General features: G+C 53.6%; 2 protein-coding genes across 5 annotated transcripts; one reads left to right on the top strand and one right to left on the bottom strand.

Moving 5' to 3' along the window:
• Nucleotides 1–3697: 3697 nt before the first annotated feature.
• On the top strand, nt 3698–5872 carry Fgf22 (fibroblast growth factor 22). Of its 2 annotated transcripts, none has more exons than XM_032908634.1 (3): nt 3698–3884; nt 5213–5316; nt 5420–5872. In XM_032908634.1, exons 1-3 carry the CDS (start codon nt 3698–3700, stop codon nt 5654–5656), a joined length of 528 nt encoding a protein of 175 aa, XP_032764525.1. In that variant the 3' UTR covers nt 5657–5872. The 2 variants fall into 2 exon arrangements, with proteins under 2 accessions (XP_032764525.1, XP_032764535.1); XM_032908644.1 differs by having other exon boundaries at nt 5397–5872.
• Nucleotides 5873–7064: 1192 nt separating this feature from the next.
• Rnf126 (ring finger protein 126) lies at nt 7065–14492 on the bottom strand. Of its 3 annotated transcripts, none has more exons than XM_032908617.1 (9): nt 14305–14482; nt 10026–10084; nt 9815–9923; nt 9471–9715; nt 8963–9031; nt 8828–8897; nt 8486–8579; nt 8288–8403; nt 7065–7748 (listed from the first exon to the last, which is right to left on the bottom strand). In XM_032908617.1, exons 1-9 carry the CDS (start codon nt 14377–14379, stop codon nt 7599–7601), a joined length of 987 nt encoding a protein of 328 aa, XP_032764508.1. In that variant the 5' UTR covers nt 14380–14482; the 3' UTR covers nt 7065–7598. The 3 variants fall into 3 exon arrangements, with proteins under 3 accessions (XP_032764508.1, XP_032764513.1, XP_032764517.1); XM_032908622.1 differs by having other exon boundaries at nt 9860–9923; nt 14305–14481; XM_032908626.1 differs by lacking the exon at nt 8828–8897 and having other exon boundaries at nt 14305–14492.
• Nucleotides 14493–23437: the final 8945 nt, after the last annotated feature.

The raw sequence follows: 23437 nt of genomic DNA, 5'->3' as shown, positions 1-23437 counted from the left end.
GGGGAGGGGAGTGACACTAAGAACCAACATTTCCCAGCCCCAGTGCTAGACTGTGTCTGAAGGTCATTGCATCTAATCTCAGAGCCACAGGCTGCTGGGCAGGTATGGGTGGCCACGGCTGTCGTGGGTGTCTCCTGGGGATAGGTGTGTCTGCAATGAGGAGGAGGTGGACGAAGTGTCCCAGTTCTGCTGCCCGGACTCTGTCCTCTTGTCCTCAATGCCCCATAACCTGGTCTGTCCTTCCTGCCCAACCAAAGGTTCTCAAACGAATCACTGCCCACCCTTCCCCGACCATTCTTCTGTGCTCTCTCCCCATGGGCAGCCTCAGAGCCTCCAAGATGAAGAAGTCACACTGTCCTGCACGTGCTCCACACAGCTGGCCAGTTGACTGTGACACCAAGTTTCTGGGGAGAGAGTAGGACGTTTGCCTGTAGCTGTCTGAGAGCTGCACTGCCATGTGTGCCATGCATCAAATCTCCAATGCCAAGTGAACGTTTGTCAGTCTGCGTGTCACTCCTTGGCTGACACAGCTGGTACTTTTTGCTGCAGGGTCTCAGGCTAGGCCCCCAGGGCTGTTTCTGATGGTCAGAAATGACCTTGAATCTCTCTCTTGGACCTACACTCATGGCTCCAATGTCAACCCTGGCCACATTCCCTGTGCACCCCTGGAAGCCTAGGCCTTCTTTCTGGTTTATATTTAGAAAAACCATTGTCTTCAGAGATGCCTTGTTCACAATTTTGTTGCAAATGACCATTTTCCCCACAATTAAAGCACTAGGCATTTTGAGATCTGAGGCCTTTAGCACCCTGGTCACAGTCTCTTTGCAAATGACTTTATTTTCTGCAACTGAAGCACTGAGCACTTTGATATTGGAGACCTCTAGCTATAGTTTGATATTAGCATGGTGCGTGTTAGAACCAGCGCTGGTTGGGTTGGGATTCCTTCTCCACCATCTATAGGTGCCGATGGAGCCTTTAATGGTTTAATAGCTTTTATATTCCGTGTTCGTATCTTCATGAGCCATGGTCTCTATCAACACCTGCCTTGAGTCAGGGTCTGATTTAGCATTGTTCATAGTTGAGACGAATCTTTGTAAAAAATCAGCGAAGGCTTCTGCAGAGCCTTGTATAATCTTTGTGAGTGAGGCAGACTTTTCCCCAAGCTCTTACAGAACCTCAGCGACATTGTTCTACAGCAGCATCACTACACTGAATCTGCTCCTGTTTGTCAGAGCACCACCCTTCACCTAGCAACTGCACCACCACCCTTCACCTAGCAACTGCACCACCCTTCACCTAGCAACTGCATTTTACTGTATTCATTCCCCTTACTCTATTTCCTTTTCAGTATTCACAACTTCTTCCCTCCACCATCGTGACAACTGCAACTTCAGACTGGCCTCTAGTACAGCTGTTGCCAATCTCTTCCAGTTTAGGGGATTAATTCTACTTTGAGTAGCCCAGTTATTTAGAATTTGTTTCACGTAAGGCAAATGCATCCCACATGAAACCATAGCCTCTTTAAAAGGCCTTAGGTGTATCGTTTCTGTAGGACGCCATCCTATCTCATCATAACCGTGTTCCCACCATTAGCAGGCATGCGCTGTGTGAGCACTGGAAAAGCTGATGGTGGTCTCCTAACCCCAGGCCACCCCTTCCCTAACTCTCCCATCAGCCTGTCTTCCTGCTTTTCCAGCTCCTCTCTGACTGGACCTTCTCCTGGTGAAGTTGTTTCCCCCTTTTCACCTGTAGAAACGCCTGCCTGCTCTCTGTCACCCAGACTGAGCCTTGTTCTCTCTCTGGTGCTCCTTGATTCCCAAGTGCTGCCATCTCCACCCTCAACCTCTCCAGCTGCACCCTGAACTCTGCAACCCTTTCAGAAGAGTAGAGTGACCCCTTCTGTTATTCCATTTCAGCCATGTTGTAGCTGCTGTTTCTCAGGCCCCGCCATTTCCACCTGCAATTTTCCCAACTGCTCAGCTGTTCTCTTGACCCTTTTTTTTTTTTTTTTTAAGAATAAAAGGAAAACAAAAACAAAAACAAGGGGTTGGGGATTTAGCTCAGTGGTAGAGCAAGGCCCTGGGTTCAGTCCCCAGCTCCGAAAAAAAACAAAACAAAACAGAAAATCCCCTCTGGGAGCAAAGCAGATATCCCAGCACCAATACATTTTTTCTGGTGTCTTGGGGGAAAAAAAACCCAAAACATTCCTTCATCCCCTGCTGTTTCCTCTGTGGGCAACTGAAATCAAATTTCCCATTTTATCCTTAACTTTGAAGCCCCATGTTGAGGCACCAACTGTAGCCCATCTTTGATACTTTGTGGGTTCTTTTTTTCCCTACCCTTTATCCCCCGACCCCAGTCTCACCCCCCCAACTCCCATCACTAGATAGGAGAGGAAGAAAGATAGGGGAGGAGATAGATAGAGGTCCTTGAATCTAATTTCTTTGCTCTTGTTTCTTCTCTGACCACAACTAATAAACTGCAAACAACCTCCCGGAACAACTAACAACCAACGGTCAACCTACTCAGATGCTAGCATTTATTTATTTTTTTTTTTTTTTTCTTTTTTTTTTTTTTGGAGCTGGGAACCGAACCCAGGGCCTTGCACTTGCTAGGCAAGCGCTCTACCACTGAGCTAAATCCCCAACCCGCTAGCATTTATTTATTTGTTTGTTTAGCTGCTTTTTCTTTCTTTCTTTTTTTTTTTTTCTTTTTCTTTTTTTTCGGAGCTGGGGACCGAACCCAGGGCCTTGCGCTTGCTAGGCAAGCGCTCTACCACTGAGCTAAATCCCCAACCCCTAGCTGCTTTTTCAAGACAGGGTTTCTCTGTGTAGCCCTGGCTGTCCTAGGGTTTGCTCTGTAGACCAGGCTTCGAACTCACAGAGATCTGCCTGCCTCTGCTTCCCAAGTGCTGGGATTAAAGGTGTGCGCCACCATCACCACCTGGCTGGCCTCTAACATTTATACAGCCTCTAAAAGCTTCCCAGAATTTCAAATATCATATAATCTCAGGAACTACCTGCAGCTGGCAAAACCACGCCTCTGCTAGAGCAGGAGGCAAATCATAGTCAGCTGCTGCGGACAGTCTAAAGCAGCCCCTCATCCCGCGCCTGGGATAAAAACAAAAACACATTCTTGTAATATTTCTGTGTTTTTAAAAGAAACCAAAATTCCCAAATTGTCACTACAATTGACATCTTCTGTAATCTAGCGTACTTCATTGCCACCTGTCCATCTCTTAGCTGTGTCTCTGTACATCTCTGTCTCCTATCTATGTCTTTTGTCTGTTTCTTTGTTTTCCCTTTTTTCTGTCTTTCTGGTTTCAGTCTATCTCTGACCTGTTTTTCTTTCACCTCTATTCCTTGTCTGTTTATTCTGTCTTCTTGCTCTGGTGTCTCTGTCTCTCTCCATCTCTGGGCTTTGTCTTCAATCTCTATTCCTCTGTAATCTCGTTCTTCCATCTCTAGTCTGTGTCTCTCTCCACCCCCTACCCCCTTTACCCCCCACCCCCACCCCGTACCTGTACACCCTCCACCCCACTCCTTGACAGCCGATGGCCTAGGGACAAACAAGAGCTGACAGACCCAGCTTGTGGAGGTCGAGGCCCCGCCCCCACGCGCCCATTGGACGGCAGCAGCCATAGCCCGGCCCCCGACCGTGCAGCTGGAACACCGCGCGCCGCCGGGCACAGGTCGGGATGCGCCGCCGCCTCTGGCTGGGCCTGGCCTGGCTGCTGCTGGCGCGGGCACCGGGAGCCCCGGGCGGGTACCCACATCTGGAGGGCGACGTGCGCTGGCGCCGCCTCTTCTCCTCCACCCACTTTTTCCTGCGTGTGGATCCTGGTGGTCGGGTGCAGGGGACGCGTTGGCGACACGGCCAGGACAGTGAGTGCTGGGGCAGCAGGGAGGGATGGGCACACATCCCGTAGGCTCCTAAGCAAAGCCGGGAGTGGGGGTGGGGGTGCCCTCTGGGTGGGGTCAGTGGCAGACTGATGAAGGGGGATTCCTGCTTCTGGGCTTGTGGCCTGCCTGAATTGGGATTCCCTCTGTTCCCAGACATCCCTATTTGGCAGATGAGGTAAGAAGGGATGCCCTGATCTCAAAGTCCTGCTAAGAGGCCAGGAAGGGAGTGAGGTCTGGACAGAGCCCTACTTTGCATACAGAGGGCCTTCCATAAGTGCTTGTGGCATATATGTGGCAAAAGGAGAGGCCACCTGGGGAGGAAGCTGGGGGTGATGGGGAGGCCACAGCCAGCTTCCCTGGTGGTAAACTCTGGCAGAGTTCCTGGGAGGGCTTGAGCTCAGCCCTGGGCAGGTGACAAGGCACTGCCCATCCCAGCTTTCATCTGGGTTCCAAGGCCCTCATTAGGCCACACAGGACGAGGGCTATGACAGGGGACTGGCTGGGCAGGTCCATCCATGGTAGCACAGCCAGGCGGGGTGGCCCCAGGCTTTGGAAGAGGCCCAGCTGAGTGACCTGGCCCTTCAGTGTGGATCCCACCTAGATAGGGATGGGGTGACAGGTGACAGGCTCTGTGTGGACAGAGCTCTTCCCTCCTTAACTTGGTCGTTCCCATGTGGTGCTGGCCAACAGCATGCAATGTGAACCAAGATGGTGCACTGACATGGGTCTCCCCTGGGGTGAAGCAAGTGTACTCTTTTCGGAGCAGGGAGGACTGGTGGAAGAATGGTAATGGCTGCTGTCCTGAGTGTGAGGCCTCCCTTCCAAAGAGGGTCTGAGCCTAGAGCCTGTGGTGGGATTCAGCCTTCCCTGATTCCTTCCTGAAGGAAAGCTGAGACGCAGAGCCAGCTAGGGCTTGCCAGGGATGGTCACGGACCAGTGAACAGATGAGGTCCACGGCTAGCTCTTCCAATCCTGGGCCTGTCTCCCTCCTGGAAGTAGGTAGAGTTGGCACCCTGCCCCCAGGGTTGTGTAGGTGCCACAAAGCAGAGGGCATACAGTTGGTTTCCCAAGCAGAAGCTAAGGAAACAGCGGTGCTTAAGCATGGCCTAGCTCCCCAGGTCTTTGCTGGCCAGCCTGTTCCTTAGCTTCTGGTGGTCGTAGACAGACTCCTCTTCATCCAGGAAGGCTCCATGGTTGTCGCAGAGTCCTGGTCTCCAGGGTCCACACCAGCTGGGGTTGGAGACACAGTGGTGATGAGAACTGAAGCGCCAGGTCTGGCTGCTGCCTGACCACCTTCTGTCTCCACTCAGGTATTGTTGAGATCCGTTCTGTCCGTGTGGGCACTGTGGTGATCAAAGCTGTGTACTCAGGCTTCTATGTGGCCATGAATCGCAGGGGCCGCCTCTATGGGTCGGTGAGTGACTGGCAGTGGGCAGCTACTGGGTGGTAATGGCCGACGGCGCAGATAGCCAGTCTCACGCACCCGCCCTGCAGCGGGTCTACTCTGTGGACTGTAGGTTCCGGGAGCGCATCGAGGAGAACGGCTACAACACATACGCCTCACGACGCTGGAGGCACCACGGCCGACCCATGTTCTTGGCACTGGACAGCCAGGGCATTCCCAGGCAAGGCAGACGGACTCGTCGGCACCAACTGTCCACACACTTCCTACCAGTACTGGTCTCATCTTGAAGGGCCTGGCGACGGTTCAGGAGGCGTGGGTGACACACAGGGCTGGGAAGATCTGGAGCTGAGTAGCAAAGGGCCAGGCTAGAGACCCTGGGCCCACACACGTCTTTGTCACAGGTTGGATACCTGTTGGCTGTCAGGCATGGAGACCTGGCAGGGTCCCTGCAGGTGAGGCCAACACTTGGGGGATACACAGAACTGGCAGTTTCCATCCATCTAGTTTGGAGGTGAGAGGCTTGGAAAGTAAAAACAAGGAGGACCAGGGAGGGTGGACACGTGCGGAGGGCGGGGCCCAGGTCAATGGGAACACAGACATATTAGGCCATGTGGCCGAAGTAGGGGACTGGAGTCAAGAGCACTTCTCGCTCTTCCAAGGGGCCTGGGTTTAGGTCCCCCACGTCAGACCACTCATAACCACCAGTATCTCCCACCCCAGAGGGTCTGACTCCCTTGTCTGTTCTCTGCAGGCACCTGCACTCATGTGCACATACCCTGCACCCATACACATAAAAAAACAGTTTTGGTTTTTTTTTTTTTTTTTGAGACAAGGTCTCTACATAACCCTGCTGTCCTGGAAATTCACTATGCAGGCTAGGCCGTCCTGGAAAGAGATGCCCGTCTCTGCCTCCTGAGTACTGGGACTAAAGACATGCACCACCATGACAGGTTGACGTGGGGCCTCTGAACACTGTGTTCAATGCCCGACTTGTCTGGAGTCACTGGGAGGGACCAGCCTGAGGGTACACAGATCACAGTCCGAGGAGGCCAGTGTCAGGTGGCCAACAATAAACGTTTGGAGCCTTGATGTGCAGTTGCTTGTCAGTGGCAGGACCCACACATCGTGCTAAGAGCCTTCAGACGGATGCTCTGGTCCATGGCAGGGACGGCAGCCTGCGTAGCACCTGTGGTGACGTACTTCCTGTTCTCAGGCTTTCGGGGTGGGCTGTGGCTAGCAACCCTTGTCATTTAAGCACCACTGACTTGCAGAGGCCAAGACTTACACCCCAGACTAGGACGGCATAGAGGGCTAGGAGGTAACATGATCCTCTAGGCTCTCCACGGCCTAAACCTGAAGACAGGATGGGCAGGTCATGGCCCTGCCAAAAGTAGTGACTGCTTTGGGCTGTAGGGCTCTGGGTCTTCTCTGTGGAAGCCTGGGAGCAGGGCTAGGGACTGCTGGGCCACGGTGATCCTGGCGAGGCCTATGTAGGAAGGCGTGCTGTCATACATGTTGTAGTCCATCACTCCAACCAAAGACAAGTGTGTGGTATGAGGCTACAGGCCCACAGCCTGGCCACCCACCTGCAGGGCTTGCTCCGGGCAGCTTCCCACCCAAGCAGCTCTGGGAGCATCTTCAGGTCGAGGGCTGGGTTCCACCAGGCCTTTGCCAGAAGCTCCAACCCTCCCTGTGCACTGCCCCACCATGCAGTCATGGGCACCCTGGCAGAAGGAAGACGCCGACCAAGCCTTGGGCTCTGCTTTTTGAGTAGGTGTATTTTAAATAGCTTTCCAGATAACACACATTTCCCTTAAAAAAAAAAAAATGTCTGCTGGAGCAGTTTGTTCCTGGGTCTGCTGGTCACCCTCGTGGTCCCGAGGCCGGCGCTGACTGGGTGCTGGCCCGGCCTCCCAGGGCATGTGGCGGGCTGGGCCTGGCGACAGTTCTGCTGACTCTCCACAGATCATGCATGGCCGCACGTGGCTCAAACGTCCATTTATTTCAAAGCAGTAATAATTTAAAATCATAAAAACCCTTCTGCCGTTGAACATTTGGAGGGTGAGGTTAAAGACGGACTGAAGGCGCCTGCCTGCTGGGGACATGGGACCCACGTGCACACCTCCAAACAGGAGCGGCCATGGCCAAGTCCGAGCCGCCCGCAGCCTGGGGCCCGCCAGGTGCTGCCGGCCGCCATGGGCAGCACCTCTAGTCCACGGCCATGGCAGGCGGTGCTGGGGCACCTGGGGTGGGTGGGATGACCAAGCCCCGGGGGGATGGCCAGGTGGGACTCAGGAGTTGCTTGTGGCGTTCTCGTTGCTGGGTGAGCTGGACGAGGATGAGGACGAGGACGAGGAGAAGCCAACACCGGTCAGGCCTGGAGGATTGGTGGCTGTGTTCTGTCCAGTGAGGCTCTTGCGGCAGACTGGGCAGCTGTCATGCTTGAGAGGAGAGAGGAGTTAGAGGGAGGCAGAGAGCAGGCCAAGGATACAATTAGGTTCTGAGTCAGGTGATGGTTCAAGCAAGGGTCAGGGCCTAGGTTAAAATCAAGGTCATGGGCGGTCTGGCTGAGGGACAGAGTCTGGATTATAGTCAACCATGATTACAGCTTGGTCCGAATTTGAGTTGGGGCAGTCTGGGTCAGGTTTGGACATCCAAGTAAGATGGCTGTATGGCAGGGGCTCGGGGCAGACAGGCACATGAGGAGGGTCAGAGAAAAGGCAGGACAGAGTGAATGAGGTCAGCCTCAGGGTTCGGGTGTATGTGGGAGGCCATAGCTAGAGACAGGTATGGTAAGGTAGGCTCAGAGCTAAGGGGAAGAACAGTCTGGTCAGGAGAGCTGTGGCCAGTCTTAGGCTTTCAGTTAAGAGTGATGTAGTCAAGCTGGTCAGGCTCAGATGGAGCTTGAAATGCAAGCAGAAGTCTGGGCCTGAGCAGTAGGTCCATACATGCAGGCTGCCTGGGCGCAGGGGACAGTCACCTGCTCCAGCCAGGGCACGATGCAGCTGTCGTGGAACAGGTGGTTGCAGGGTAACTGCCGCACGCTCTCACCCAGCGCGTAGTCTTCTTTGCACACTGGGCACTCCAGCCCTGAGCCTGCAGAGGAAGCGAGTCAGTGAGCGGCACCGACGCAGGGAAGGGTCCCTAGGACGCTGTCCACCAACCACAGTGAGCATACCCACGTGCTCCTCTGTGACGGGGACCGTGGGGAGAGCCTGAATCTTCTCCTTGTCTGCAGGTGGGGGGCCAGTGTTCTCAAACTGATTGAGGAGCTGAAAGGCAAGAAGGCAGGGTGGTGGGGTTGGGGGGTCTCCACTGGCCCAGCTCTGCAGAGTTGCAAACTAGCAAGACTAGGCCGTTAAACCTCAGGGTGTCTAGGGCATACAGCTCGGACACAGGTCACTGTGCACCCTCAGACAGCAGAGAACAAGACGCAGGGGACTCTGGGGCTACAGAGCAGCACCCATTGCTTTACCAGGCCGGCCTCTTGACCCCACAGACGCTGAGTGGCCAGCCGTACCTGCGTGATGATGGCGTCCAGGCCGTTGGCCCCCCAGGCGTAGTCCATTGGGTTCGAGTGCAGGACGCCCCTGGGGGGAGAGGCCGGGTCAGGGGGCGCAGGGTAGGAGGGGCCGGGCACCCGTCCCCTACTCACCAGGGACCAAGGCCCAGGCTGGGTACGGCAGCTGGAGAGATGATGCCATTCACGAGCTGCTGGATGATCCTGTGGGACAGATGGTGTCAGGGGCCTGCAGGCCACCTCACAGATAGGCTTGCTCCACAGCCCAGACTGGCCTCCAACTCCCCAGCCAGACCAAGCTAGCCTTGAACTGGCAGTGATCTTTCTGTCCCCAGCCCCCAGGCACTGGGATAATGGAAGCCATCCGGTGTAACCATTTCACAGGGGTTCCTGGCCGGCACATGCATGTCCCAGGGTGTGTAGCTAGAATACTCTACTTCCAGGAGGGAATGGAAGTGCGACACTCAGTTCCTGTGAGTGACCCAGGTTCCTTGGGAGAGGTGGCCAGACGGCTTCCACAGGCAGCCAGGTGAGGCTCTTAAGGGAGCCTGGAGACTCAGGTCAATGGAGTGTGCTTATCTCCCGTCTGTATGTCCCCCAGTGGTGGTGAGGCCGTGATCACCACCTACCACAGGCCACTCACCCTTCCAGCGTGGGGACGCCTTCATGCCGGCCAGTGGCCCGCCGGGCAGTGAGGCGGGCACGGGGCTGCCGGGCCCCATACCGATGCCGAGACTGGTGCTCTCTCTCCCGTCGGCTCTCAGGGTCCCTGCCATCATCGGCCTGGGCCCCAGGAGGGAACGCGGGAATCTCAAAGCTGTCGTCGAAGATGCCAAAAGCAAACTGGCTGTATCCCTGTGGCAGCGTGAACAGGTGCTGGTCCACATTCTGTGGAGAGGAGGGAGTGAGCCTGCCGGCTGCACACAGCGGAGTCCTTAACCATCCCACAGAGGACAGACAACTGCCGGCCCAGTAAGCACCACCAACCTGCAGGACAGGAGGGCGGGCCTGGGCCCAGGGACCCTGACGCACCTCAAATGGCTGCCGGTTCTGGTCGGTAGGGGCTGTGGAGGGGGCTGAGCCGTTTTCTGTGTTCCTGCACAGGAAGAAAGAGCCTGTCAACTGGCACTGAAGCCCCTTCTGGGTCCTCAGGACAGTGAACGCCACGGCCACAGCAGCCCCAAGCCCTAGGCACTACCTGGTCTCTTCTGGAAGCTCCTCGATGAAGCCAGACTCGCACCGTGGGCAGATGTAATCCTGTGGGAATGGCAGGGTCAGTCTGGCTATCCACCTGAGTCACACAGGTCGTTCAGTGCACACAGGCCAACGAGGGCAGTGATGGCCTCCTCCCATAGCCTGGGTCACTCCAGTGACTTCCCAGTACTGGCTTAGAAAAAACCTTGTGTGCACCCCACAATGACAGGACCTGCTGTCCCTTCTTCAGACACACAATCGTAGGACATGGACAGCTAGGAACCCACATAGGGACAGCAAAAGGAAAAGCCTAAATCCAGGCATTGCCACATTGGTGCTTCTGGGCCAGAGCCCACAGCCTGTCACCTCTGGGGACACCACCATTCACAGGAAATCCCAAGAGCAGCGCATGCTTGCCATAAGGCCAAGCTGTCAAGTGCTAATGCATCAGTGCAGGCAAGCAGCCATGAGCATGGTCTCTACTGACACAACAGGTCTTAAAGCAAGAGTGGCTACAGGCCTTACCACTGGCTTCACAGCACAAGCCACGCTTAGTTTTGCTCCCACCAAAGGCAGCTTGTAAGCTGCTGGACAGGAGTAGAGCAGGCGGGGAAGGCAGCCCACTTGGCAATCTCTGACACGTGAGGCTTGCTTACCACCCCTGCAGACACACCTCCACAGCTGAACTGCTGTGAACACGTGAAGGGGCATGCCATTAGTCACCAGGGTAACACCAGAGGGACAAGCCGGCCCAGGCAGGCCTCACGAGAACTGGGTGGTCCCACTCTAGGTGGGGCTGAAGTCAGACCAGTACCACCCTCAGTGGCACAGTAGAATGTCAGTACACACATAGTCAGGCGTACTCTGCCTCAACCTCCACATCCAGCCACCCTTCACTAGCTGCAGCTCAGGAACACAGCTGGGCCAGCTTTTGCCCATTACCAAGTGGCTACCTGCTCTCACCCCTTGCACCTAATACCCACTCAGCAGAGACCAGTATGCCTTGTCTGATCTACTTCCTTTGCTCCTGGGAGCAGCTGTCTCAATGGTCATAGTGATATCCTGCCCAGAGAAGACCCCCGCCCACTCCCATCCCTACAGTCTCAGCCCTGAGACTCAGCTGAGCCTTGTAACACATCCTGAAGCCCATTATGAAAGCTTACAGAGCAGGCAGGGGGTTGAGGTGGCTGGAGAGACTCATTTCCAGGACCTTTGGCCACAGTGTCACTGGTCTGCAGACCTCTGCTCTGCCCCTAGTCTGCACAAAATTCTGGAACTGATGGTTTGAGAGGCATGGAGAGCCACAGACCCAAGTCCCTGCCCAAAGCTCCTGGTGTAGTACCGTCATCCGGTCCCGTGGGTGCCACATCCCCAGAAGATGTAGCCAGCCACACTGTCTCAACAGCCTATGTTGACATCCCACAGCACACGGCAAGAAGGCTGGACAGCTGCACTATGCCTGGGACCCTGTCTGTAGGAGCGTCTGTCTGCCCAAGACCCCGGCCAGGGCCTCTCATGCTCCATCCCAAGCCAGGCACTACATTCGCACAAGCAGCAGGCATCGGCTCCTTTATTTGCTTCCCTTGGCCCACGAGCAGGTAAAATGAGGAGGAGCCAGGCTGCAACTGCCTGCCCACGGACACCCCAAGTCCACACCTGTACACTGCATAGCCACCACCAGCACCTATGGACACCCCGAGTCCACACCTGTACACTGCATAGCCACCACCAGCACCTATGGACACCCCTTAGTCCACACCTGTACACTGCATAGCCACCACCACCAGACACCCCGAGTCCACACCTGTACACCACATAGCCTCCAACACCCACGGACACCCCAAGTCCACACCTGTACACCTCATAGCTTCCAACACCCATGGACACCCCGAGTCCACACCTGTACCATGGCCTCCACCACACCCAGCAGAGGATCAAGTCTAGGCTCGCACTGCCCACACCTCCAGCCAGCTCATCTGCTTCCTGCTGACACGTTCCCAGACATCTTCCCAGCACCCAAAGTTCTGCCACCGCCTGGCAGCCAAGGCACACAGGCACCAACCTATTAGAACAGCTCTTCTCAACCTGTAGGTCACAACCCCTCTGGAGTTGAAGGATTATTTCACAGGGGGCCCACATCAGATAAAGCTAGTAAAATATACTGACACTACAATTTGTGACAGTCGCAGAATTACAGTTATGATGTAGCAACAAATCATTCTGTAGTTGGGGTGACCATGTGAGGAACTGTATTAAAGTGTCCCAGCACTAGGAAAGTTGACGCCACTGCACTAGAGCCCTGCTCACTTGTCTGGGGTGAGCAGCAATGAATGGGCAGCTGAGGCACCAAGTGTGTGCTCAGGGATATAGCGGACACCTGTGATGACCCTAGACCACAACAGCAACAGGGTAGGTAGCACAGGGCCTGCGAAGACGCCACCACTGCAAGTGTTTCTGGCCAGGAGCTCAGGTGTCTGAGTGGCAGCGGTCACCACAACAGCACAGAGTGGCCTATCCTGGAATGTGGGCCACGGCAAGTCTCACTGAACCCAGACCTGCCCTTGCTCCTTTAAACACACCGGCTGCTCATACAAAATCACCCATGCCGGCCAGGTGGTGGCGAAGGCAGGCAGATCTCTGTGAGTTCGAGGCCAGCCTGGTCTACAAAGTGAGTTCCAGAACAGCCAGAGCAATTACACAGAGAAACCCTGTCTGGAAAAGCAAAACAAAACATGCCCCGTGCTTTGTTTAAACACGTGTCACTCCCTGGCTGGCTGGCCTAGACAAACCCTGTAAGAACACAGACCATGCTGGGTCACTGGGGCTTGCAGGTAAGCTCTTGCCAGGCACAGTGGCAGTTGAGAGGTCATGGTCCTCCTTATTCAAGGGCACAGGGCCAGAACCAGGTGCTGCGCTGAAAACCCTACAGCTAGGTGCAAACCTGGGTCAGGCCATCTCCCCAGAGGACAGTTCCCAGAGCTCACAACGGTGCAGAGGGACAGCAGTCCCCAGTCCAGGGCAATCCCTGATACTGATGACGGGGAGGGGTCAAGGCAGATCTGGGGAGACAAAGCTGAGGCACAGGAAGCAAAAGCAGCAAAAACAGAGATTCCTACATTCCAGGTTCATGGCAACCCAGATTCCACTCTCTCTCTAAGCTGCCACACACACACACAGTTTCCCTGTGTAGCCCTGGCTGGCCTGGAACTCATGGCTGGCCTCAAACTCAAGAGATCCCCCTGCCTCTGCCTCCTGAATGCTGAAATAAAAGGTGTGTGCCACCACGACTGACCAAGCTGAACTCTTGGAGTTAATTGCCCTGAAGAACGTCACAGTGTTACCATCCAGGGGGTAGTGTGCAGAGAAACCAGAAGGAACTACATCAGCTCTCACCACTCACCCCTTCACCCTTCACCCTGGCTGGTCCAGACATCACTCAGCCCCCTTCTCCACAATGGCGGTATGACTTACACCAGGCTACCTACCACTTCTTCAAGGACCCACCCAGGCTTCCACCTCCATGCTTTGCCTGGGAAGCCAAGGTGGGTTGCAAATACAGAGAGACGAACTTTCCCAAGGGTGAGCCTCTAACCTGAGTATGAAACAAGGGATACCTGGAAGGTGGGAAGGTTCTCTCCTGGGAACCTAAGAGCTACCCATCAGGCATGGGGCTGGCCAAATCGATCTGGGAAAAGACGAGGTCTGGGGATACCAGCCAAACACAGAACTAGTCAGTCACTCAAGAAACTTGCAGGATCCCTGACATGCACCTGGCCAAAACCACCTTGAACTGGAGAAGATGGAGGTCACCCACCCAAGCAGGGTCCTCGGAATACACATGTCCAAAGCTACAAGGAAGAAGCAGGAGGCTTGGGGACATCGAGGTGGAGGCCTGGAGGAGCAACTGGTCAAAGCCACACAAGACCTTAGCACAAGACCTGTAACAGGCAAGCAGGTGCAGGTACGACCTGCCCAGACCCTCCAGCTCCGCCGTCGGATTCGCAGCTCCTCTGGGCGCAGCAGCGAGGCCCGGGGCGGCGCTCGAGGACGCGCTGCGCGCCCCCGCGTCCTGGCCACGCGCTCGGCGGCCGTCCCCAGCGCGGAGCTCTGTTTCCGATTCCCACCGGGTCCGACCAACGCCGCGACCCTCCCGCCGGGCGACCCTGCTACCGCCCTAGGTTCTCGGACCTGCCCGCCACGCTGCTCGCACCCCGCCGGGTCTCAATTTCCCCTCTAGACAGCCTCGCGCGCACAGCTCCACTGCCCTCCCGTCCGGGTCTCACCGGCAGGCGCGGCACGATCTCCACCGAACAGCAGTGGCAGAAGTACCGTCCGGGCTGCGGCGACGCCTCAGCCATGGCCACCGCCGCCTCCGCGCCGCCCGCCCCCCGCGCGGCGCCTGCCGCCGGCCGTTTGCTGCTCCCTCGCCGGCCGACGCGCACGCTCACGCATGGCACGCACGGCACGCACGGCAGGCGTGGGGCTCGCGGAGGAACGCGGGCAACGCGCTGCGGGGGGCTGTCTCGTGGGGAACGGTGGCCGCACTAGGACAAAGTAAGTCCTGCCGGAAGCCAGAGACCCGAGTCGAGCGTGTGGGGCGGAGCCTGGGGGCGAGGCGGCGGAGCCTAGTCACCTTGGTAACCGGGACGGGTGAGGGTTAAGACTGAAGAGCATCTTGGGGGCGTGGCCTATCTGATGTGGGCGGAGCTAGAGGTCTTGGCAATTTTTGGGGGGGAAAGGGCGGAGTCACGCTTGAAGAGTGCGGAAGTTAAGGGACAGCGCGAAGGCGGGTCGCCTTGGCGACGACTTTAGGAGGTGAAATCAGGCTTGGAAGCAGAAGTCAGGGGCCAGCGAGCGAAGGGACTACGTCGGGGAGGAAACTCTTTTTCGTAACCTGGGTGGGCCTCAGCGACCAAGGGGCGGAGCCTTCATGAGGGCCGGGATATCTCTTTGGCAACCTGGGGTAGGTTATAACCTGTAGGCAATTGGAAAGCTTTAGGGTCCTCAGGCTGAGCCTGCGCAGGGCGAGGCCGGGTTTCCATGGTGACGAGGCATCGACAGGACCAATCCTGGAGTCCGCCTAGGAACTTGGCGTGAAGCCTGGAGGCGGAGCTCGAAGCTTGCGGGCCGTCTCCTTGGCAACCAGGATGGGCAAGCCAGAAGGCTGTTGACTATCTCTGGAGCGGAGAGGTAGTCGACCCGGCTGAGTTTCTTCTGCATCCGGGATTGGATGTAGAGACCTCAGAAAGCCAAGTACAGCGCTAAGCGGAGTGGCTCCAAGGGCGGGACTTGGTTGCCTTGGCAACGGCTTAGGCTGTTAGGGCGATCCCTACAAGGTGAGGGCTGGAACGATGGCTCAGTGGCACTGACTGCTCTTCGAGAGGTCCTGAGTTCAATTCCCACACCACATGGTGGCTCACAACCATCTGTACCTCTACTGTGTATGTCTGAAGACACCATAAATAAAAAACAAAAACAAATCCAAGGTGAGGGGCGGAGCCTAAGAGATTTCTCCTCTTCTTCAAACCGCCAAGCCCTCATACAAGTCTCAGCTGCAATATTGCCTTCTCACGCGGTCTCTACAGCCTTCCCTCATACTCTTATGTGCACCTGATAAACTGTAAAAAACAGCGCCGGGCAGACGGGAGTATTATGTCTGGACGATACACATCAGGCGTCCCACAAACACCCGAGATAAGGATGAAGAAGGGATCCATTCCCTGGTGGAAGGAGGATCCTCTAGCCTGCAGGCACCCCGGGTGACCCTTCAGGAGTGAATGAAGCCTGCGTCATCTTCTAGGCTAGGCCCAGAATGTTCCTGAGGCTTTCCCTGTATTTATTTACTTATTCGCTCAACATTCATCTAGCATCTATGAATGCGCACGAACACTCCCGCCCTATAAGGCGGGGGGCTGTGGTGTGCAGGGGGCGTGGGGGTGGTGGGGAGGCTCGGACTCTAGACTGACCTTGGACTTCTCTGATGACACAAGAACGACTTCCTGGGGGTGAGGAGGGTACACTGGAACCAGAGTTTTGAAGAATAGAGTTTGAACTCAGAGTTGGGATTCCTACAAGAAGAGGCATTCAACTCTCACACCTAGCCTTCTTCCTTCTGTCCTCATTCCCACTCATTCCGGCGTTGACCACCAGAGGGCACATGTCCCGCATCGATGGGAACTAGTTATGAGCTAGACCCAAGTCTGGAGAGGAGAGGCAGAGGCTGCAAAGCAGCCCCCGGGTCTTTAAAACACACCAATATTCAATGGAGATACCTTCCTCCGAGTAGCTCAGGACAGCAGTCATCAGGCAGTGGGCATGGGTTGACCTCCCACAGGCCACTGCTGTATCTCTGGCAAATAGCTTCACCTCTCTGAACCATGGCAGAAAACACACACGCACACACAGGGACACAGACACACGCACGCACACGCACGCACGCACGCACGTTGGGCTCCAGCCTCCACACAGGATCAGAGTTCTTAACTGGAAGCAGGGATATCTGGGAGGCGCATAATAAACTCAGACAACTTTTCGGATACAAACTGACAGGCAGGTTGTGTTTTTTTTTTTAAAGATTTATTTATTTTATGTATGAGCACACTGTCGCTGGGCATCAGATCTCATTACAGATGGTTGTGAGCCACCATGTGGTTGCTGGGAATTGAACCCAGGACCTCTGGAAGAGCAGTCAGTGCTCTTCACCGCTGAGCCATCTCTCCAGCCCGACAGGCAGTTTCTTTTTAAGGCCTAAAGTTGTTAGCGCGTTCTCTCTCAGCTTGAAACTGTATGTACTTTTGCTCTCTCCTCAGGCTGGGGCTTGTGCTCTCTCGTTCACTCACTTTCTCATACTCTCTCTCACTCTGTGTGTCCTTTTTCTTCCACACGCACACTCCACACACACTCTCCTCACAGTCTCCTCTCACACGCTCACGCACACCCCACACACCTCCCCACAGTCTCCTCTCCCACACGCCCACGCACACTCCACACTTCCTCCTCCTCACAGTCTCCTCTCACACGCTCCACGCACACCCACACTTCCCTCTCCTCACAGTCTCCTCTCACACGCTCACGCACACTCCACACACACTCTCCTCACAGTCTCCTCTCACACGCTCACGCACACTCCACACACACTCTCCTCACAGTCTCCTCTCACACGCTCACGCACACTCCACACACCCTCTCCTCACAGTCTCCTCTCACACGCTCACGCACACTCCACACATCCTCTCCTCACAGTCTCCTCTCACACGCTCACGCACACTCCACACACACTCTCCTCACAGTCTCCTCTCACACGCTCACGCACACTCCACACTTCCTCTCCTCAAAGTCTCTCCTCACTTACTCCACACTCACACAGCTCATGCACACCTCACTCTCGAGCCTTTCTCTTGCCCCAGTCTTTTTTATTGATTCTCCAAAAGCTGGTAGAAAAAGACATAGTATAATCATTGTCAAATCAAATTCAAAAGAATAACCACATCGCACAAAGAACTAAGAATTACAATTGTTCCCCAAAGTTTCAAGCTTCCCCTATGCCCAGGCCTGTGGCCAGAATAATAAAAATTGCAAGCTTATCGTTATTTACACTTTAACTTTTGACTTATTATGACTTCAGAGCTCAGAGCTCCAAGGTCTGCTACTTGCATTTCCCTGTGAGGCTCTAATGATAAATGACGTGGGCAAAGCTGCCAGGCAGTGGCCAGAAGGAGTCAAGTTAACCCTGGATTCAGTAGTTCCCCTGGCTTTCTGCTTCTGCGCATTGCACACAACGACTCCTCAGAGTCCGTGTTTTACCTTAGTCTTATTAATATATAACTTTATGCAGTCTATATTTTCTTATCCATATATATCCAAAAGAGATCAGGAACTACTCTCAAATGTTGTGCAAAACTCATTTCATAACTTCAATAGCTTTTTCCCTTCTGAGTTAAGGTATCCCGTGTTTGTGTTCCCTTATCCCATGATTGTTTCTCTCAGACTAATGCTTTTTTCTAATTCCACTAAATGTCTTCATGTTCTGGTAATGGACCCTGTGTGACTCTAGCAGTAAGTGGCTCTGTTCCTTTTCTAATATTTCTAAACATGATTTCTTCAAACTTTCTTTGCCAAGTCAAACATTAACGTGGAACTACCATTGTGCAGTCTTTTCATTGTTTCCAACGTGAGAACACCCAGCATGCACCTGGGCCATTAGAGGTGCCCCTATGCCTTGTTTTTTTTTGTTTTTTTTGTTTTTTTTTTTTTTAAGATTTACTTATTTATTTTATATATGTGAGTACAGTGTCACTCTCTTCAGACACACCAAAAGAGGGCATCGGATCCCATTACAGATAGTTGTGAGCCACCATGTGGTTGCTGGGAATTGACCTCAGGACCTCTGGACGAGCAGACAGTGCTCTTAACCTCTGAGCCATCTCTCCAGCCCAGTAATGATTCTTAAACAATTAAAAACCAAGGCAACAATTAAAAACCAAGGCATGGGCTGGAGAGATGGCTCAGCGGTTAGGAGCACTGACTGCTCGTCCAGAGGTCCTGAGTTCAATTCCCAGCAACCACAATGGTGGCTCACAGCCATCTATAATCAGATCTGGTGCCCTCTTCTGGCCTGCAGGAATACATGCAGGCAGAAAGCTGTATGATGTATACATAATAAATAAATTTAAAAAAAAATCATTACTGGGCTGGAGAGATTGCTCAGTGGTTAAGATCACTGACTGCTCTTCCAGAGGTCCTGAGTTCAATTTCCCAGCAACCACATGGTGGCTCACAACCATCTGTAATGGGATCCAATTCCCCCTTCTGATGTGCATGAAAACAGCATACTCATATACATTAAATAAATCTTTTCTTAAAAAAAAAGAATCATTGGGCTGGAGAGATGGTTCAGTGGTTAAGAGCACTGATTGCTCTTCCAGAGGTCCTGAGTTCAATTCCCAGCAACCACATGGTGGCTCACAACTATCTGTAATGAGATCCGATGCCCTCTTCTGGTGTGTCTGAAGACAGCTCCTGTGTACTCATATACATAAAAAAAAAAAAAAAAGGAATCATTACATCTAGGAACATCTAGTTTCACAGAATTCACCAGAGCAGAAGGAAAAAGAAGTAGGAAAGTCAGATTAATAGAATAATTATGCACACCAAGGGCAACTGAAAAGCAGTCATGCACAAATGAAATCTATACAGCTGTTTCCCAGGGCTAAGGTCAGGAGAAATGGGAGCAAAATTTTTTTTTAACAAGGAGCTACTGCAGGCTACTGAGATGTCTCCATCCTGGCCTCCTGCTGTGGGCAGTCCCTGTCATGGTGTGCTGTCCCCAGTGCACACGTGCTGGAACACACACACACACACACACACACACACACACACACACACACTCACACACACACCACTCTGCACCTTGCTGCTGCCAGTGGCCACCCAGGTCCACATCCACTCTTGCTGTGCAGGGTGGGGTCAAGTGATCAGGCACATGGATCCCAGCAGCCCTGAGGTGCTGCAGCCTGCAGGAGTCAACTCACTATTAGCTTGGTGGCTTTGTGAATTCTGTGGTGGATAAAACAGCCCATGGAGGAGGGAACACTCCACATCCCAGCCACACAGGGTCAACAAGAGACACAGGTGCCTGCCTAGGGTTTTGACAACTACAGGGGAAGACATCGAGAGTTCTATGGTGGGGAGCAGAGGCTGGACCTGTTAAACCTCAGGGCAAGGTTTCTTCCTTCTTCAGACCAAGGGCTTGCCAGCCTTCCTATCTCACAAAGCACAAGCTCTACCTTCTTCAGTCCTCATTTGCAGAGGGACATATTTTCACCAAACTTGTCTTACCTGGGTGATGAGTGTGCCGTTCCCAAGGACTGAGTATTCTCTGAGAGAAGCCATATCTGGTTCAATAAATAATCTACAACCGGCTCTGTCCTCACCCAGCTCTCCCTAACCTCTGCCCCTGGTCTCTGCACAGTGAGCTCAGCTGCTCAACACACCACCCGGCTGTTTCTGCCTTCAGCAGGCACAATGACATCTGGAGGCCTCAAATGACATCTGGAAGTTCCCGTTTAGTCACTTTATTAGGGGAACAAGTCACCCTGGCTATAGGAGTCACTGGGCCAGAAGCATCACCAGCTCCAGGCAATCTGGGCAACTTGGTGAAACTGTCTTAAAAAGCAGAGTCGAGGGTGTAGCCTCCAGGGTAGAGCCCCTGCTTAAGAAACCCAGTGAGGATGAGGGGAGCGCTGACCTAGGACCCCTAAGAGAGACTCCAGGGGTGTGGTCAGGTTAAAAACGCATACATCACAGGGGTTCAAGTCTGAGCACTAGAAAAGGAAACTTGCCAAAGTCAGAGCCTGTAAACCAACCTCATGGGCTAAGTACTGCCACCCTGACAGCCAGGAGCCCTCTTGGTGAAGAGAACGATCGCTCTAACCCTGCAAACCGTTCTCCGCCCTCCACAGATACACTTTGGCAGACATACCCAAGGAAATGTAGTAAAAATGACTCTTAGAACCCAAACAAACTGGGTTTCAGTGCAGCAAGACTCTGGGATTTGTTCCCAGAACTGTCAAGAAAATAAAGTTTGCAAGTTTGTTAACTGTGGCAAACAGACGGCCATACTTGTGGCTCTACTCAGCCTTGTGCAGACACTACAGGCTGGACACCATTCATCCTGTCATTGGGCAGAGTGGGGCCACATGGCTGTGCTGCCTAGTGACCAGCAAGGGAGATAGTGGGTGAGACCATGATCCTTAACCAACAGGACCCACTTGCTCTCTATAATAGATATGGCTGCCTGATTTCCTCAAAATACATACATACATACATACATACATACATACATACATACATACATACATACATACATACAATGGCTCCCTTAGGCCGGAGCAAAGGCTCACTGGTTAACAATACGAACAGTTGTTAAAAAGGACCTGAATGTCATTCCCCAGCTCTCACATCAAGCGGCTCAGAGCTCATAAAAGCCCAACTCTGGGAGCTCTGGCGCCCTCTTCTGGTCTCTGTGTGTATCTGCACCCACATGCACATATCCACACACACAGAGATATGCATGGGGCTAATTTTTTAATTTATTTATTTTAAAGTGTTTGCAGATGATTTTGAATAGACCTGCTTTTGTTTTAATATTGGGTTCCTTATGGGGCACAGAAGAGTTGCTATGGGGAAGAGGCCTGCATGAAGATGCACACAGGAAGGGCCTGAAACGTTGGTAGGTAAACCTAGGTTTGCCCAATGGCTGTGGGGAGCCATGGGTGCTGTTGAGCCATGGTGTTGTCCACAGGGAGAGACACTGTGGAATCCTTAGGCTGTGCCTTCGGTCTGAGTATCACTTCTTCCCTGAAGACGGAAGGAAGGTCTCAAGTTATCATTTCAGAGTGTAGGGCCTGAAACATCCTGCAGACCAGGCATGGCTCCTGAGAACCCTAAGAACCTACCAATCTATGTCCTTAAGACTCCATGAATAAAATGCAAAGCAACTCTTTGGAAATGCTGAGGAAGCTTAGCACGTACTGGAACCAGCTTACCTCACAGGAAGAGTTCAGGCGCAGCTGAATTCAGGACTGCAGATGCCTCGCACTCAGCTTTCCAGCCCACAAAGCTAGAGAGGGACGGGCCAGCCTCAGTCTAAAAAAGGAAACTGAAAGGGAAGGTCTTGTAGCCCAGCCTGGCCTTGAACTCAAATACAGTGGAGGATGACCTTGGGCTCCTGAGTTCCTGATCTACTTTCCAAATGCTAGTATGTATGGGAGGTGTCCGGGGACAGAACCCAGGGCTCCCTGCCAGCCCAGCCTGAGCCGTAGCTATGACCGGTTGGTTGGTTTTCAGGCAAGACCTCACTATGTAATTATGGCTGGCCTAGAAGTCTCTATGTAGACCAGGCTGGCCTTGAACTCACAGAGATTAAAGGTGTGTGTCACCATGCCTAACTGGCCCCATTTGTTTTTGGAGTTACAGTCTTCCAAGGCAGCCCAGGCTAGCCAAAACTTGTCATCCTCCTGCTTCAGCCTGGAATGGTTGCTTACATGCCATCGAACCCAAGGCTTTGAAGGTCCTTAGCTCGATAGTTTCTTGTTACTAGAGAAATGGACAGAGTCTCCAGGCTCTGGGTTAGGGATGTGGGTAAGTAGAGGTCGCTGTCCCGTCTGCCCCACTCACAGTGTAGTGTGTTCGCCTGAGACACAAATATTCGGGCTTTCAAACTGTGACAGGTCCTTCCTTTGTGCCTCAATGGAGCTGGACGATCTTGAGTCCCAGATCCACTTGAGGTACAAGACTTTACATAAAAACGAAATGGAGGCCGGGGAGGTGGCTGAAGAGAAGCACCCTTGACACCCATGGAGAAAGCTGACTCTGTGGCCATATCCCAGTGCTGGGGCTATAGACACAGGAAAATCGTGGGGGCTTCCTGGCCAACCAGGCTAACTAAATTAGTGACTCGAAGCGTCAGTGAGAGACCCCATTTCAAAATATGAGGTAGAGAGCAGTTGGGTGTGGGCCCCTGTTCTCCGGCCTCCACACAAACAAACACGTACGCACAAATCTCTTGTCAGTTAGTGCTGACCTCTTCTGTTAGTCCCAAGCATAGCTTCATGCTCTAGGAGCCTCTGGCTGTCAGGGGTCATGGCCTGTCACTTCCTCTGTGCTCCAGAGTCTGGGTGAGAGAGACGCCTAGGAAGCTGAGCAGACATCGTCGGGCACGACCCAGAACACCTGACTCTCGGGGCTTTGCAGCAGAAAGTGGGCAACAGGGGAGAGGAGAGACGGCTGAGCTGGGGCCAGCTATGCCAAGGGTGTCCTTGGGGAACTCATGGGTTCCCAGTACGTGGGAGCAGGACAGAGAGGGGACTTGAACCCATGCCAACCACACAATGGTTCTTTGATTCACCCGGCCCAGGCCATGGCATCCAGTGTGAGAGGTCAGGCCTCGGCCAAGGTCAGCACTATCCACCCTCTCCACTCTCTCCTTCAAGCTCCTGGTGAGAACACAGGGTCCTGTGCCCTGCCCCAACCTAGGAGCATCCTTGGGGGACTGCCAGGGACCAGGGCCAGCTCAGTATCCTCCCTCACTGGCACCAAATTGTGAGGGAAAAGGTGGTTTCTGCAGTCAGTGGCTCTGCTCTGCTGGTCTCCACTGTATGGCACCAAGACAGTCGGGGAAGATGTCACGCGAAGAGGTCTCAAGTGGACGGAGAACGTTTCAGAAAACCCAGTGCCCCCTATGGCACCACCACCCGTATCTTCCAGTTACAAATTAATTTCTCTGTGTGTTTTTTTTTTAAAGATTTATTTATTTTTTATGTATGTGAGTACACTGTTGATGTCTTCAGACACACCAGAAGAGGGCATCAGATCTCACTTCAGATGGTTGTGAGCCACCATGTGGTTGCTGGGATT

Source organism: Rattus rattus, chromosome 1 (genome assembly GCF_011064425.1).
Source record: "Rattus rattus isolate New Zealand chromosome 1, Rrattus_CSIRO_v1, whole genome shotgun sequence".
NCBI classification, from domain to species: Eukaryota; Metazoa; Chordata; class Mammalia; order Rodentia; family Muridae; genus Rattus; species Rattus rattus.
This window is presented reverse-complemented; position numbering and strand designations above follow the sequence as displayed.